The 15,471-nt window shown below is 47.1% G+C and overlaps 1 protein-coding gene across 1 annotated transcript; it reads right to left on the reverse strand.

Moving 5' to 3' along the window:
• Positions 1 to 7,510: 7,510 nt before the first annotated feature.
• Positions 7,511 to 15,409, reverse strand: GTPBP2 (GTP binding protein 2). The gene is made up of 11 exons (XM_072410314.1): positions 15,393 to 15,409; positions 14,393 to 14,419; positions 14,092 to 14,276; positions 13,144 to 13,252; positions 12,872 to 13,069; positions 12,115 to 12,329; positions 11,734 to 11,752; positions 10,718 to 10,776; positions 10,247 to 10,418; positions 9,378 to 9,542; positions 7,511 to 9,211 (listed from the first exon to the last, which is right to left on the reverse strand). Exons 3-11 carry the CDS (start codon positions 14,223 to 14,225, stop codon positions 9,047 to 9,049), a joined length of 1,236 nt encoding a protein of 411 aa, XP_072266415.1. The 5' UTR covers positions 14,226 to 14,276; positions 14,393 to 14,419; positions 15,393 to 15,409; the 3' UTR covers positions 7,511 to 9,046.
• Between the last annotated feature and the right edge of the window lie 62 nt (positions 15,410 to 15,471).

Here is a 15,471-nt window from a genome sequence, read left to right on the forward strand (position 1 = left end):
ATATTTCACATTTTGCTAATTATAACGAAATAAAAATGTAATTGGATGATACTGGGATAATGATAATAACAAAAGGAACCGTGATTATATATCTGTTCCCCGGGTAATGTGCTGCTGAGTCTCTAGTGACATCTTTTGGCCAAACCCAGGTACTGCAGGTAGCTGGATGATGAGGTCATCTCTCTGTCACTCTGCTCTCTCTACCTATCAGCGTGCTACTTGATAACACATGACCAATGCATCATAACTGATGGTTGGTTTTGTTGCTTCTCCCTCTCTCAGTCTAAGCTTATCTGTACTAGAAATACAAGGGGCTGATACCAGGACATCTTTGTGCCTTCCTATCTCCATTAAAGGTGGGAGGTCTGGAGGAACATTCTATACAAGATAAGGGCAACCGATACTACCAAGAGACTCCCAGTCAAAGTGTGTCCTGGTCATACTTCATCTGAATCTACCAATCAGTACCGAATGGGAGTGAGACCCAGATATCAATCTGACAATTCAGGCAATGGAGGGGATTGAGATGTCATGAATGGAGGTCTCTCCCATTGCTGTGCGTGCCACTGTCTCATCTACATCAGCGACATAAGGGGGTTGGGGTTGTCGTTGTCCCCGCCTGTGATTCCTCTACCACTTATCAGTACTGTGTCCAGTCTCCAATATCTTCTCATTCACACAGCATTCCTCTTATTTTAGAGGCCTCAACAACCTCTCAAGACCCCCTGCCCCCTACTGTGTATATGATTAAAAGTCTGATGGCCCATATGGAGGATGGGGGTGGAGTCACCACTCTCATTTGTATTTGTAGATTCCAGCTTGCACTACTGAGCTCTGTGAACAAGTTTTTGTTTCAGCAAAGCAGATTGGAGAACCTGGAAAACCGCTGGATGAACCAAGAGCTCCACCTGCTGGCCTTCATACAGAATACAACATGGAAATAATATAGTTAGTGAATGGAAATGAAAATGAAAGATTCATTTATTGTGTATCAGAGTGAATGGAGAGAGAGCTGCATTTCCTGCAAACTGCACTGAAGACTGGAGGGGGGGCACCTAGCACCCAACACCTAGCACCCAGCACCCAGCTTTTACCCTGCAAGGAAGGATGGGAATATGATGAGGTATAGAAGAGAGGTATGGGCATGTGTGGGTGAATACGCATGGTGCACCTGACACACATGTACATGCAGGCAGGCAGAGGCAGGTAAGTACCCCCCACCTACCCTGCAGGGATCCCTCACTATGGAGAGGAAGCAGAGATCCCTACAGGACAGAGGGAGTCACAGCACCCAGGTTGGCACACACTGGGCATCCTTCATATAGAATATCAATCATCTCCCAGCTCTTCCTATTGGCAGGAGGTGTGCACTGCCAGCCAGCCAATCATATCGCTGTCTGCCCCTGACTGATCCGGTACCGGGGGTTCTGTATAGGGCAGGGGGGTGTCTGCTGCAGAGATTTTATCCCAAATACCCGGAAGAAAAATCTGTCAGAAGGTTTTGTATCTGCCCGTTACCTGCCACCCCCATTTATTGTACAGTGCTGTGTTATATGCTGGCGCCATATAAATCTTGATTAATAGGATTAATAATGGTGGGGTCAGGACAGCCAGGTGTGAGCCCCCAGGCTGCAAACAACTAAAACTATTTCTGGTGTCTTTTTACAAAGGCTGGGCCCTGGGGAATGATTCACAGAATGGAAACTGAAAGTTCCTCCAGTGCTGAGTGAATACAAAAAAAGCGGGAAGTAAAAGATTTGTCTCGTATCCCGGATCTGATTGGCCGGACACCCTGAGTATCGGTGAGTTGGATCACTGAGCCAGTCCCATCAGTCTCTGTACAGAGGAGCTGACACTCTAATGTCCCCCACAGTCAAACACTATTATTATACATTTATATAGCTCTGACATATACTGTGGTGTTGTAAAGTCCATACAAATGATTGTATACATTGTATCTCCTCACTATTAATTCTTCTTGCCCCCCCCTGTGGTATTTCCTTATTCTGCACTGACCTGGGGTCGTCTTCCTTCCTCTGTAGGGTCACTCGGTAGTTCCGGGGATTCTCCGCCATGGGTAGTCAGAGCTCCAGTAAGTATCCATCACTTATCTTTCCGTAGGATGTTCAGAGTTTCAGTTTCTGTCCCCACAAATCCCAGCGATCATTTCTAGAGACATAAGGGGATTTGGGGTCCCCAGGAATTCCTGCCTTAGGGTGGCCACACTCCCTGTGCTGAACCTATGGAGGAGGAATGTAGCCCCCCATGGACAGCAGCATCCGCAGGGGATGGGAGGGGGGTTGAAGGATTTATGGATTCTGATTGACTTTAGAAATGTAAAATGTTTTGTCTCAGCCTTTTCACTGCTAGCTTTTCTGGACAGCCTGATATAGGAAGTTTGAAAATAGCAGACGTCCTGGCAGGATCAACAGATAATACAGAGGGGACACAGCAACATATAAACTGCCCATGAGAGGCAGCATTATATTTTATATCATGGTTGGATTTTGCCATGGGTATACGTTAAATACAATTTATCTCACGCTGGCGTGTAAAGTGTTAATGCGATTCCTAACTCTCGGAATGTTCCGTCATTGTCAGGTCTGGAGATGGACTCCGAGCAGTACCCACAGGAAGTACAAGGTAAATTTCCCATTCTTCCTATTTTCATGATTTTCCTACTGATCTCTCTAATTGATGACCAAGCAAAATCTTTTCTATCAATGAATAAATTCTGTCCAACTTTTCTGTTATTTCCAAAGGTTTTGGGGTGACTTTCCATGACTTCCTGTGTGTTCCCCAAAACAGGAACCGCCTGGTATTCCCAGGTATCTGCCCAGAGAGCAGGCAAAGATGCTGAAGGGAGCCGTAAATCCCCTCTGCTGTACTGGCTGTGCAATGGCATCTGATGAACCCCCCCATCATGTCTGACCCCTCCGTCCTATCTCACCCCCTCAGCACTTCTCTCAGCCCTGATGAAGGTGGCACTGAACCCCTGAAACGCGTTGAATTTTGGTTTCACATTAAATTGGTCCAAAATACAAAACCCACCTTTGCCCTCTGGGGAGCCACCTAATGGGAATGTTCCCAGCATCAGACCGAGTCTTGGACCATCTAGCCATATAAAGCCACCTTTGGCCATGGGGACACCAGTAGGGGTTCTCAGGCTGAGTTGAGAGCAGCCCTCCCCAAGGGAGGATTCGGCTTCTTCATATTACATTGCGGTGACAACACTCCCACCCCACGGTGTGCCAGATGCCGATATGCAAAACTTCCAAATCCAATCACAGCTCAGTCACAGGCATTCCTCCAGAGAAGGCCGAATCACAAAATCCAAGGAATCCAACGCATTTCACACCAGCTGTGCGGAAAATCTGCAGATGAAGTGGTGGAATTGGTGCTTTGCTATGGAGGTGCAGCCACCAATCGGTCTGCAGATTAATCTCCTGGTCACAGCTCCCTCTTCCATGGCAGCTGCAGGTCTCATCCGGGTCCTGAGCTGTGATCACCGTGATGGCCAGTAATAGTGATCACTGGAGGTTTGTCTACTTATTGCCAGGTGCAGCAGATGTAGATTTATCTGTTCCCATTCACCTGGAGTGTGCAGAAGCAAACATTCTATTGGTGGATCTCCTGATTTGATGCTCTCAGCTAACCAATTATGAGCCTTCAAAATCCACTTTGGTCAGGGTGAGGGCTATCTTCCATTTTTCCTGTCCTCTGCTGCTTCTCCCCCCCACTGCCCCTTGGTGGATGGGTTCCTGGAGTATGGGAGTTTTCCCTTTAGCTATCGTCTGAAGAAGCAGAAATAGTTATGGCCTTGGAAATGCATCAGATATTTTGCTGATGGATTAGAATAATGGACCCATAATATGCAAATGTGGTCAACATGATAAAAAATAATCCAATCAGCTGCAATAATAACAACAGGATATACACAACTCCCCCATTATATTATTACACAGCATTTATATATTGCCAACATATTACGCAGAGTTGTACAAAGCCCGTAATCAAGTCACTAGCTGTCCCCTCATAGTCATATGTCATTATTACAGTCTAAGGTTAATTTTGGAGGAAGCCTGGTAACCTAACTGCAAACACGGGAAACCCACACAAACATGGGGAGAACCTGCAAACTCCATGCAGATAGAGTCCTGGCCGGGATTCCAACCTGAGACCCAGCGCTGTAAAGGCCGGAGTGCTAACCACCGAGCCACCATGCTGCCCATTAATGCGTTGCATTTTTACATTTAATTTTCTGAATAAATAAAATCTGATTGCCATTTATATCTCAGATTCTCCCTCCACTCAGTGCGCTATTTATTTTTGGTCCGCGATCATGGTCCAGTGAGCGGTGTCCAGAACCTTGCAGATGTCGGTACTGATGGAGCTCCAATTTCCTGCAGCTTTCTTACTCCGTATTTGTGTTTTTTTTCCCTACAGAACAAAGTTTGACCAACACGGTGGAGATGACCAGCGTCCATGGCAGCCTGGAGTCCAGTATGTAAAGCTGAAGCAATATTATTATTAATAAACAGGATTTATTTAGTGCCAACATAATGCCCAGTGCTTTACATTACATCTGGCGCTACATTCATATCACATGATTAGGGGCAGACAGGCGGTGTGGTTGTGGTGCAGTAACCGCTTCCTCAGTTACCCCACCCCACCTGGGCTGCCCATAGAGAGTAGTTCAGCACTTCACAATGCCACCTCATTGGGAACCAGGACAATGGCCGGAGTGGCTGAGCAGCTGGCAAAGGAGTGCCCATGCCCAGCACTTGTCTGACTCCTGTGTGATCAGAGGGAGTGCAGACAAATCTATAGCAGGATGTACAGTGCACCTTGTGTGTAATACCTCCATGTGTCTTCTGTGTGTTTCAGACATGGATCTGTCCGAGACCCTGGAGGGAGAGGATGAAGGCAGGGAGCAGGATGACCAAACCAACGACAGCCAGAATACCTCGATCAACAAAGGTGAAACTGACTGATGTAACCCCCAAGCTCATGCAATGTACAACCCAACCCCATATTCCTGCCCATAACGGGCACTGCAGATATTACTAAAAGTGGTTCATAGCGGGCCCTTGGCACCTTACTCTGCTGGGGGCAGTGGTGGTGTCATGGGTGCCAAGGAGCACTGCTGTGGATTGTCCCGGCCTGATTTAGGTATTCAGTGCAAACCTGAGCCAGGCTCATGTGGTTTATAGACATTTGTTTTATTACCATTATACATAAATCCAAATCCTACAGAACCACAGAACCCTCCATGGATGAGGTCCATCTGTGGTGAGCAGCAGAACCCTAGGCCACTCTGTGCTGTTACCACTAACAACTCACATTTGTCCAACAAAGTGAATTTTTTATTTTTTTCCTTTATCAGCCCCTGAAAATTCTCCGACTCAGCTTCAGAGCCCAATCACTGTAACGGTCAGCGCGAAGGTCAAGGAGGGCCACATTGATGAGAGTCAGACATCCGACTATGGATCTCAAGGTAGAGCATGAAACACTGCAAGAAATCATCCAATGTATATCCTGTACAATGATAAGGGAGATGACTGTCTCCAATTCTATGTCCGCAGTCTCTGAGTGTCTCCTGTACAATCTCTGCAGTCTCTGACCATCTCCCGTACAATGTCCGCAGTCTCTGACCGTCTCCCGTACTCTCCTGTACAATGTCTGCAGTCTCTGACCATCTCCTGTACAATGTCTGCAGTCTCTGGCCTCTCCTGTACAATGTCTGCAGTCTCTGACCATCTCCTGTACAATGTCTGCAGTCTCTGACTCTCTCCTGTACAATGTCTGCAGTCTCTGACTCTCTCCTGTTTTATTTTGGCAGATTTGTCCTCTCAGATATCCATCACTTTATTGGTACCACCAGTGCAGGTCCAGGCGGTGACCAGCAATGGGAGTCAGCAGTTGTCAGATGGGGGTAGCGAGGGATCTCAAGGTGGAGTATATAATATAGTTCTGTGTGGGGTGAATGGTTTATGCTACAAGGAATATTTATAAAGCAGGAAATTTTACATATATAATACATATATAAACATTCACTGCAGGTGAATCCTTCTGGTCCATATGTTTAATATACCAGTGATTCATCACCAATGAATGTTATGTAAAATTCACATTCCCAGTATTACAAATATGTCATTGTGTATTAAAGGAAACCCAGAATCAGAGTTTGTTGCATTTCTTTGTTTGCAGAGATTGCACAGATTTCTGTGACATTGTCCCGTGAGAACAGCACCAATCAAAGGAAAAGTTTGAAGAGAAAGATAGAAAACCCGGAAGGGGAGACGGTGAAGGAGAGAAAGGTAAATTAGGGGGAGGAACCCCGAGAGCCCCCCATGGAAAATACTGGACAACCATTCCAGAGATTCCTCTGAATAATCAATAACAAATCTCAGCAATCTTGTGACACTCTTATTGGCTGAATCATGTCACCTGATAACAATATCACTGCCTTGAAGTATTCCTCCATGTCTTTGTGGTATATTTGTTACATTTCAGTTCTTTGATTCATCCGAAGTTCCTCACTGCTGCCTGCGTCCCCGCTGAGGAGATTCACCCTACTCTTCCTAATTACCCTTGTCATTGTAAATCCAAATCTGAGCCAATCATTTAATTCATGTTTCCCTCGTTTGTCCTTTTCTTTGTAGTCAATTTCTGAATTAAACAATAACTTTGTATAAGTTTATTGCATCCTTAGCGAATGAAGAGCAAGTTCATACGAGGTGGGGTCAGTCAGGTACAAGAAATGAATGGGGGCTACAGCACAACACCGCTGCAGGTGGGAACAGGAGGTGGACAGATGACGCCTGACACATGTGAATCTTACATTCAGGGGTTGTGTAGCAGTTTAGTGACCTCCACACCTCTGTCACCCGGTTTCACCCCACTGACCACACACAGTACACTGGTAGGTGCCATCACCTGCAATCTGTCGAAATACAGTGGTCTATATACACAATGGGCCTGAGTTATGGAGAGGATAGCTTTTCATCAGTGAAGATGGGTGATCCAACAAACCTGGAACATTTGTTAACAAATAGCAAATTACTTTTAAGAAATAGAAAAATATTTCTATGGATTCAAAGCGATAATGCCAACATTCAGTATGAGAGTTTCTGACAGACCTGGACTGCCCATAGTGCACACAGGAGCTGTAGCTCAGCATTCGCAGATGTTTCCTAACACATACAACATGTCATATTAATCAGTATACAATCTGCTTTATACAGTTCTCCTATATAAGGAGCTCAGTGGAAGCTGATGGTTCAAGAAGAGGCTGAAGACACAAAATGTAAAATGTGCCGAGTGCCCGGACATCGGAAAATAAAAACCTTGTAAGTGACAATCAAGCTGCAAACTCTGCAAGGTGTGTGAACCCATTGTGATCAATCACATACAAATGAAAGAATTCGGATTGGTGCACACCATGTTTATAGATTCCTTTGCTGGACTCTTCATTTCTTGCAGAAAGAAAAATAAAAATCACAAAGCATGTCTTGAAATGTTTTTAATCTGTACAGAACGTGCAAAACTATTAACACACAAACACAACTGCATGTGTTGAGAGGAGGAAGAGGAGCAGCTGGAGAGACCCGAGAGTCCTCCAAATCACAGAGCTTTGATTCATGTCAGAAACCTCAATGGGTACCGAAGCTCATAATGGCACTGGCCACTGCATGAGACGAAACTCCAATTCATGTTCCTGAGTGGCCAACAGCTATTTACCAAGCTGGAGCTCTGATTTACATCACTGAAGGCCACTGACTGCTACATGAGCTGGAGCCTCGAATAACATCCAACAGCACCACAAGCCAGGCTCCCATTCATGTGCTTGACTGGCCACTGACAGCTATGTGAGCTAAAACTCTGATTCATATCCAACAGCACCATGAGCCCGAGCTCTAGTTCACATCCTTCACTGGCCACTTATTCCTACACAAGCCAGAACTCCGATTAATGTCCATCAGCACCATAAGCCAGAGCTCCACTTTATGTCCATGCCTGGCCACTGGCTGCTGCACAAGCTGGAGTTCCATTGCACATCTAATGGCAACACAAGCCAGAGCCCCGATTCACATCCAACAGTAACACAAGCTGGAACTCTGAATCTTGTCCGACAGCAATACGAATCGGGGCTCAGATTCATATTTTATCGGTCAGAGCTCTGATTTTTACCTCCAACAGCAGCTTGTGCTGGCATTTTGCTTCTGACCACTGCACGGGCCGATGATTCAATTCATGGCACTGACTGCTACATTAACCAAAGCTCTGATTCACATAGCAGACCGATTGCTACACAAACCAGAGCCCCATTCACATCTGCCCCACAAAATGCTACATGAGCCAAAAGTTCTGACTTATAATTGCAACCAACACAAGCCAGAACTCCGGTTCCAATCACACACAGCTACATGATCAATTCAATGCCCTGCTCACTGCTCCTCATATTCTCTGCACAAGAAGGCAGTTGTTACCTCGTTTGATGAGCTGGACATGAAGGGTCTTTGGAGAGAAAGAAAAGGGCAATTTACTAATATAGAACTAAATGAGAGAATCTAAATTTGGGGAGGAATAACTCCAACTCAGTGCAGTGAGTGCAGCTTTTTACCTCTATATTCTGCCATATAGAAATGCCCAGATTGCAGCCCCTGTCCGAGGACAAACATTACCACGGGGCACCAGTCCTGATCCTCACTACCTCGCTGAGTGAATGTCAGATACCTCAACACCAGAAAGGGTGAAAAGAATAGGAAAATGTCCTCATCTGGCATTTTATGTCTTTAAAAAAAAATTAAGAACATTAGAAAAGGGGGACTCTAAAAACTGCTTGTATAAAATTGCTGTCAAAGCCTAAAATTGGTCAGAGAGGAAATATGGTGAAAGGCTAAAAATGGGGTACAATGGGCCTTCGGTGTCAGGACTGGACTGGTGATCCCCGAAAATAAAAAACAACTCCACAGGAACGTCTTTCTCGGCTTGCTGTCTCCGGCACTATGGTGTGAAGATGCCACGTGGGCAGAGTCTCAGGTCAAAGGTTAGTGGTCTCTGTGGCTATAACCTGTAGGCTGCATACATGTCCAATGCCCTTCGTCACTCCTTCCCTGAAAAGGAGCTTGGTGCCCGGCTTTAAATATTCTGGGTGCTTAATGAAGCGGAAGCGTACAACAGCCTTCTCTCCTGTCCGCAGCTCATCCTAGGGAAAAAAATGATGGATTCAGGACGATATAAAAAGTGACGTCTGCAATCAGTGTATGCTATGTTTGCACTGTCCAAGAACTGGATGATTTCTCCTGGTCAGCTGATCTCTAAGCTCCTAGAGATTATCATTTTACACCAAAAGCGTTGCTGCTCTTCCTTACCTTTCCATGGATATGCTCTAGGATGGCCGTCTGGCGGACATTTCCCACGTGCACAGTGACCTGCACTCCGCGCCTGCAGGAGGTAGCATGGAAGAGAAGCACTATTTCCGCCTCGAAGACCCAACAAACCGTGGGCATCATTTCTGGACTGACCAGCACCATTCCCTGGCAGGAAAAGAAGATATGAGTACAGATGGAGGAACATTGGGAATGTAGACACTAAGCAGAAGACTAAACTCCTCACTTTGTAAGTGGCAACTCCTGCACAATGCCCTGGCAGGGAGGAGAAGTATGGGCACAGATGAAGGAACTTGAAGGAAGTAGCATGTTACTTCAGAGGATGGGCACTAAACAAGGTTAGTTGGAATTCAGGATTTACCAATGTATAGTAATAAAGGCTGTGAAGTCGTAAGCAAATATTGTATATACAGATTCGGACACCACAGCCCTGGTAATATGGCTAAACCCTGACACATTATAAGCCATGATAAATGGGAATTGACAGGGCTGTCTGCAGAACCATCCCTCAGAAGGAATGGATCGTGGCAGAAACACTAATGTAGTAAAACTTGATGGTGAAAATCCCGGAATAAAGTAAACGCAAAGGTGGAACAAGTAGAGACGGACTGAGCTTAGCAGAACAAGCTAAAAACTAAAACGGAAATCTCATCAACAAGAGTTACAGCCCAAAGGGAGGAGAGCTTTTGTCTCCCCAGGTACAGGGCCATACTCCAGTGCCCTGCTGTCTTTAAATACATCACAGTATATTGCTTTATTGGATCAAACTATGAATGAATGACAATGAGATGTTTGAAACTTATGCTGTCAATTTTCACATGCTGTAAGTGTAGAGCGCAAAGCTCATTTACCTTTCTGAGCAGAGAACGGTCAAATGCCCCCAAAGCCAGTGTTGCAGCTTGTCCAGCACGCAGCACACGGCATGCAGAGCGGTTCCTTTGGATACTGCACACTTTCAGGGGAAGGAAGCTCCCGGAGTCTGTGGGCCCCACCACAAGGCGCTCACCTTCCTTGCAAACTCCGCTGTAAAGAGTTAAAGAAGAGATTTAATTTCCATGTCAGAGATGTGTAAACACTAGGACTCACATACTGGCCCCTGCTGCTGGGCTATGGAAAACCTACAATCTAACAATGACAAGTGCTATTGGGAAGCTGCTTGGGCTGATGTCCAGGGTCCATTCACCGGGGATCCAGGAAATTCACAAGTGTTTAGTATGATCTCGATTATCCTACCTGTAGGTATTTGTGCAGGGGGAGAACATACAACATAACATCACTCTATCAAGTTGTGAACTTCTGATGATGCTGGCTTCATCACATACCTGTAAAGGGTTCCTCCGACCACTGTTCCCACTTCAGGCACTGTATAGATCTCATCAACCTACCAGGAAAAGACAGATCCTGTTACATTCAATGTATAACTATTCAATCCAGGAGGACAATGGGGTGAACTCAGTTCTAAATTTAATGAAGGTCACAGCTGGGTTGGGTTACCCCAGGCTCCTTTCGTTATACCTACCCAATTAGGAGATGCCAGAACTCACTCATTACATCCACCCAATGAGGTGAAACACAAATCTCACCCATTACATCTACCCCGTTGGGATACCTTAATCTCTTTTATCCTAAACTATAATGCCATGCAAGAAAAGTCAGTACACAGCAGAGCAGAGGTACAAGTATCCACCTGGTGTAACTGCAGTATGTCAGATTGGTGTATTGGGCCCCCCACTCATTCTTTGTGCTCCTTAGACAGTTAAAACAAAAGCTCCTCCCCCACCTACCTACCTGATACACAAATCCCTCCACAGTTCTTGTCCCACATACCTATCTGACCTGGTAAAAAAAAACCCAGCTGCTCTCTTTGCTCCTCCAATGACTTCCTCATCACACGCACTCCAAAACATTTATGAACGCTTATCTCATAAAACCCAACGCTTCCCCCTCACCTACCCGTCTTCTTCTGTCTCCTAAACCCTCACTACTTCCCACCATTCCATATCCCCTCCTATTGTGTGATACTTCCCCCACCTCCTAGATTGTAAGCTCTTTGGGGCAGGGTCCTCTCCTCCTGTGTCACTGTCTGTATCTGTCTGTCGTTTGAAACCCCTATATAATGTACAGCGCTGCCTAATATGTTGGCACTATATAAATCCTGTTTATTAATATTAATAAGCATGGCAGGTTCCTTCACACCAAACTGGTGACCCCATATCTATAAGGAGCTGGCTTTGTACCCCGGGGCACATTCATGCAGGGTCTTCCCCAACCTGTCTCTGATGTTGTAGGATAACAAAACTTATCGCTGGGAGGGAAGTTCACCTACATCTGTCTATACTGCGTACAAGTGATGGATTCTGAAACAAAATCGGGTTAAAAAGTCTATGCGGAACAAATGATCTACAACTTAGAAAAGGGAAACCATAAGGGGGGCTATAGACAGAAAAGCAGTGACAGGGCTCTGCTTTCCTCACAGCATACAATGGGCCTCAGGGCATCAAAAACAACAACCACCCCTGTACAGGTTCTCATAGAAGAGCAGCAGGTGTCAGGAGGAGGGGGAGGTGCAGCAGAAATACCAGGAAATGTTAGCAGGTACACAGAGCACCTATGAGCTATGAATGTTCACTGAATGCTCACTGCTGGGAGATGGAATACAGAGGAAATAATGAACGCTTATCTCGGAAGGATTAGGGAGGGCAAATTATACCGAGGTCACAGGGATATGAGATAGGGGGTCGTAGTCTGAGGACACTCACCAATGCCAGTGTTAGCACTCACCACCAGCATGGCAAAGTCTGGGCAGTAGCTGGTGAGGCCGAAGATTGTCGTCTTTAGGTACTTGTGGTGTCCGGCCAGATCAATGAATGTGATCATCTTGGAGGCACTTTCACAGATCTGCTCAGCAGTGCGTGACTCGCTGTAATTCACAACCTGACCACAAGAGGACAGAAGAGACAAGGGGTAAATAAACACAGAAACTGTTCCAGGGTTCACCGTCATTACCTGTTTACCTTGCCTCCTCACCTTAAACCCAATCCTGCACCCCCCCCCCCAACATCAGTCCCAAAACCCCTTCCCATCATTATGTTTTAATCTCAACTACCCCACTCAACAATCTCTCCAATTACCCACCCTCACCCACCAGGCATCATCTCCCTGTAACCCCCAACCCACTTTTCCTCCCATTGCACCCTCATCCCTCGATCAGTCTTATTATCCTGACACCTTTCCCTTCCCACATCTCTCCTTACCCTCCAGCATCACCCATCCCTTTCCATCTCTTCCACCCTCCTATCACCTCCCCTCAACTCATCTTCTACCCCACCTCACCCACCCAAGTTGCCCCCTCACCACCTAAACTCTCCCCCCAGGCATCTCTCCAGTTGCCCCCTCACCTCTCTCCTAAGCAAATCTCCCCAACAACCCCCCCCCCACATCTTTCACACCAGGTATCCCCCCTGATGCCCCCTCACCTCTCCCTTGCTATTAAATCCGAGGATCTCAAAGCTGATACTGGATGTGCGGCCAGATTGGATCTCATGAAGATGGCGGAAGAGATTTAGCCTGGCTCTGCCCCGTCCGTTGTCCAGCTCCCCCTGCGTGAGGACCCCCAGCAGAGTGGACTTCCCAGAATCCACATTTCCCAGGACGGCGACTCGCAGATCCAGAAACTGAGGAAAGAAAATCAAAGTCAGGTGGGACATCCTCAGAGATGTGGCCCCCGGTCATCGTACTGCACACGCACCTGTTGGTTGTCCGGAACCTTTCGGATCAGAACCTCTGTGATCTTCCTTGGGGAATCGCTGTCATAATCCACCTCTCGCTCCCGCAGTACAGTGATATCTGCACCAACCCTGCGAGTAGATGACAGATGTAATACAGCCCTGGGGCAGGAAGGGGTACAAGCAATAATCATCCCATAGTGGTTCCCCCATTCTACCCCCATTAAATCACTCTGCGCTATGGCACCACAACACACGCAATCTACATACACATGCAAGATGAAGAGCAGTGCTTATCACCAGTGAAAATCTGACATGTACACCCCCCCCCCCGCCCCCACGATGTCACTCATCAATCAGCCATGGCGAACTGATGAATGATTGGGAATGACTGCTGTGCATTCCCATGGAGATGCCACTCGCTTGTCCTCAGAACAGAACAGTGCTGTGTGTACAGTGCTCATTCATCTGTCACCGGTAACGATCCCAAAAGATCCCAGTGACAGTCATATGACTTCTGTATCTCCCCTTTTGACCTCAGAACATCTATAGATTGTAAGCTCCCCTGCACACCCCCCTTCTTTTCACTAGCACAATGATTCAACCTGAAAGGGTTAATCTGCCCCCCTTCCCTCCCTTGGCTGGCGGGAGGAGTCAGCAGGGTGCAGTACAGAGCTTCTTGAATAAAAGTAGCCCCCCCAGCACCTCTTTGCCTGGCAGTGGTCTTGCCCCTGGGGGTAGTTATGTATCAAGCAGCCTCTCTGTATGTAAGGTCCCTATTGCCCCTGTAGTCTTTTATTGGACCATATGACCAGAGAGCCCTCTGCATGCACAAAGAGAGCAGTACAACAGGAAGTGATCCCACAGACCTCCTGTTCATGGCACACTGACACCTGCCCTTACACTGTACAGCGCTACAGTCCATGTTAGCACTATATTGATGAAGAATTTATTAGCAGATAGGTAAGTACTTCTCGGCCATGCGGTGCAAGGTGTGAAGCGATGCTCTCATCTCCTCCTCCGACAGTCCCACCAACAGCCCGTTGTCCTCCACACCGATTTGGTAGACGGCCTCCCCGCGCCCCTCCTGCAGCCGCCATTTCATCTGCGTCACCAGGTGCTCAAATCGATACTGAGAGGGGTTCACCAGCTTCAGCTAGGAGAGAAGAGGGGAGTCACATGACACAGAGCAATAGGTATGGGGGGAGGGTCACATGACACGGGATAATAGGCACAGAGGGGCAGATGGGAAGTGGGGGTGCAGGCACTTACCTTGTACTCAATGTTCCCTTCCTCGGCCTGAAATAAAACAGAACACAGCTCCTTAGTGCACACAACTTCCAGACACACAAGGGTTAATCTCACACAACACGTGACAGGTCAGATCTTCAGGATTTCCTGTGTGCTAAATAACAGGCGTATGACAGCGTCATCAGTGCTTGTTATTCTCGTGTGAGTCACTAGGGGGTTAAGTGGTGAGTCAGTGCGATGTGACAGGAAGGGGTTAATAAGAGGAAATCATCCCACAAAGGGTTAATGATGGCCATATCGGTGCCAGGCAGATGTCACAGATATCAGTGCCGGCCCTGAAGGGGTTAATAGATGGGTGGGGATATCAGTGTCAGGCAAATACCACAGCTGGGATATCAGTGCTGGGCAGATAGGGGGTGGGGGACACACGTCATCATGTGACATTTAACTCTTTCTCTGCCAGTGGAAGGAGATTGTCAGCTCTTCTGCCCACTGTATGGCCAGCACTGCCTGGACACGTCAGTGTTTACATACACTGATCTATAAATAGACACCGACTATAAATACCGCAACACTGACATGTACAGACACGCCAGCCGGGTAAACACTGACCCCGAGCAACTGAGCACTGACAAATTGCCAACACCGACCCCTATCACAGTGCCAACACCGCCACTAACACCGATCACCGTGCCAACACCGCCACTGACACCGATCACCGTGCCAACACCGCCACTGACACCGATCACCGTGCCAACACCGCCACTGACCCCTATCACAGTGCCAACACCGCCACCAATCACAGTGCCAACACCGCCACCAATCACAGTGCCAACACCGCCACCAATCACAGTGCCAACACCGCCACTGACCCCTATCACAGTGCCAACACCGCCACCAACCACAGTGCCAACACCAACACTGACACCGATCACAGTGCCAACACTGCCACTAACATTTTAACTTTTACCCCAACACACCCACCTGAGGTCATAAAGGGGTAGGTAGTGGGTATTATTACCTCAGGGGGTAGGTAGGAGGGGTAATATTACCTCAGGGGGTAGGTAGGAGGGGTATTATTACCTCAGGGGGCAGGTAGG

This window comes from Pyxicephalus adspersus, chromosome 4, assembly GCF_032062135.1.
Source record: "Pyxicephalus adspersus chromosome 4, UCB_Pads_2.0, whole genome shotgun sequence".
NCBI classification, from domain to species: Eukaryota; Metazoa; Chordata; class Amphibia; order Anura; family Pyxicephalidae; genus Pyxicephalus; species Pyxicephalus adspersus.

Excerpts from the sequence above, each read along its gene's own strand:
- GTPBP2 (XM_072410314.1), bottom strand. The coding sequence starts at position 14,225 with ATGAAATGGCGGCTGCAGGAGGGGCGCGGGGAGGCCGTCTACCAAATC. Across the intron at positions 13,070-13,143 it reads AGGTTCCGGACAACCAACAG|TTTCTGGATCTGCGAGTCGC; the intron begins GTGCGTGTGCAG and ends TTCTTTCCTCAG. Across the intron at positions 12,330-12,871 it reads GATTTAATAGCAAGGGAGAG|GTTGTGAATTACAGCGAGTC; the intron begins GTGAGGGGGCAT and ends TCTTGTGGTCAG.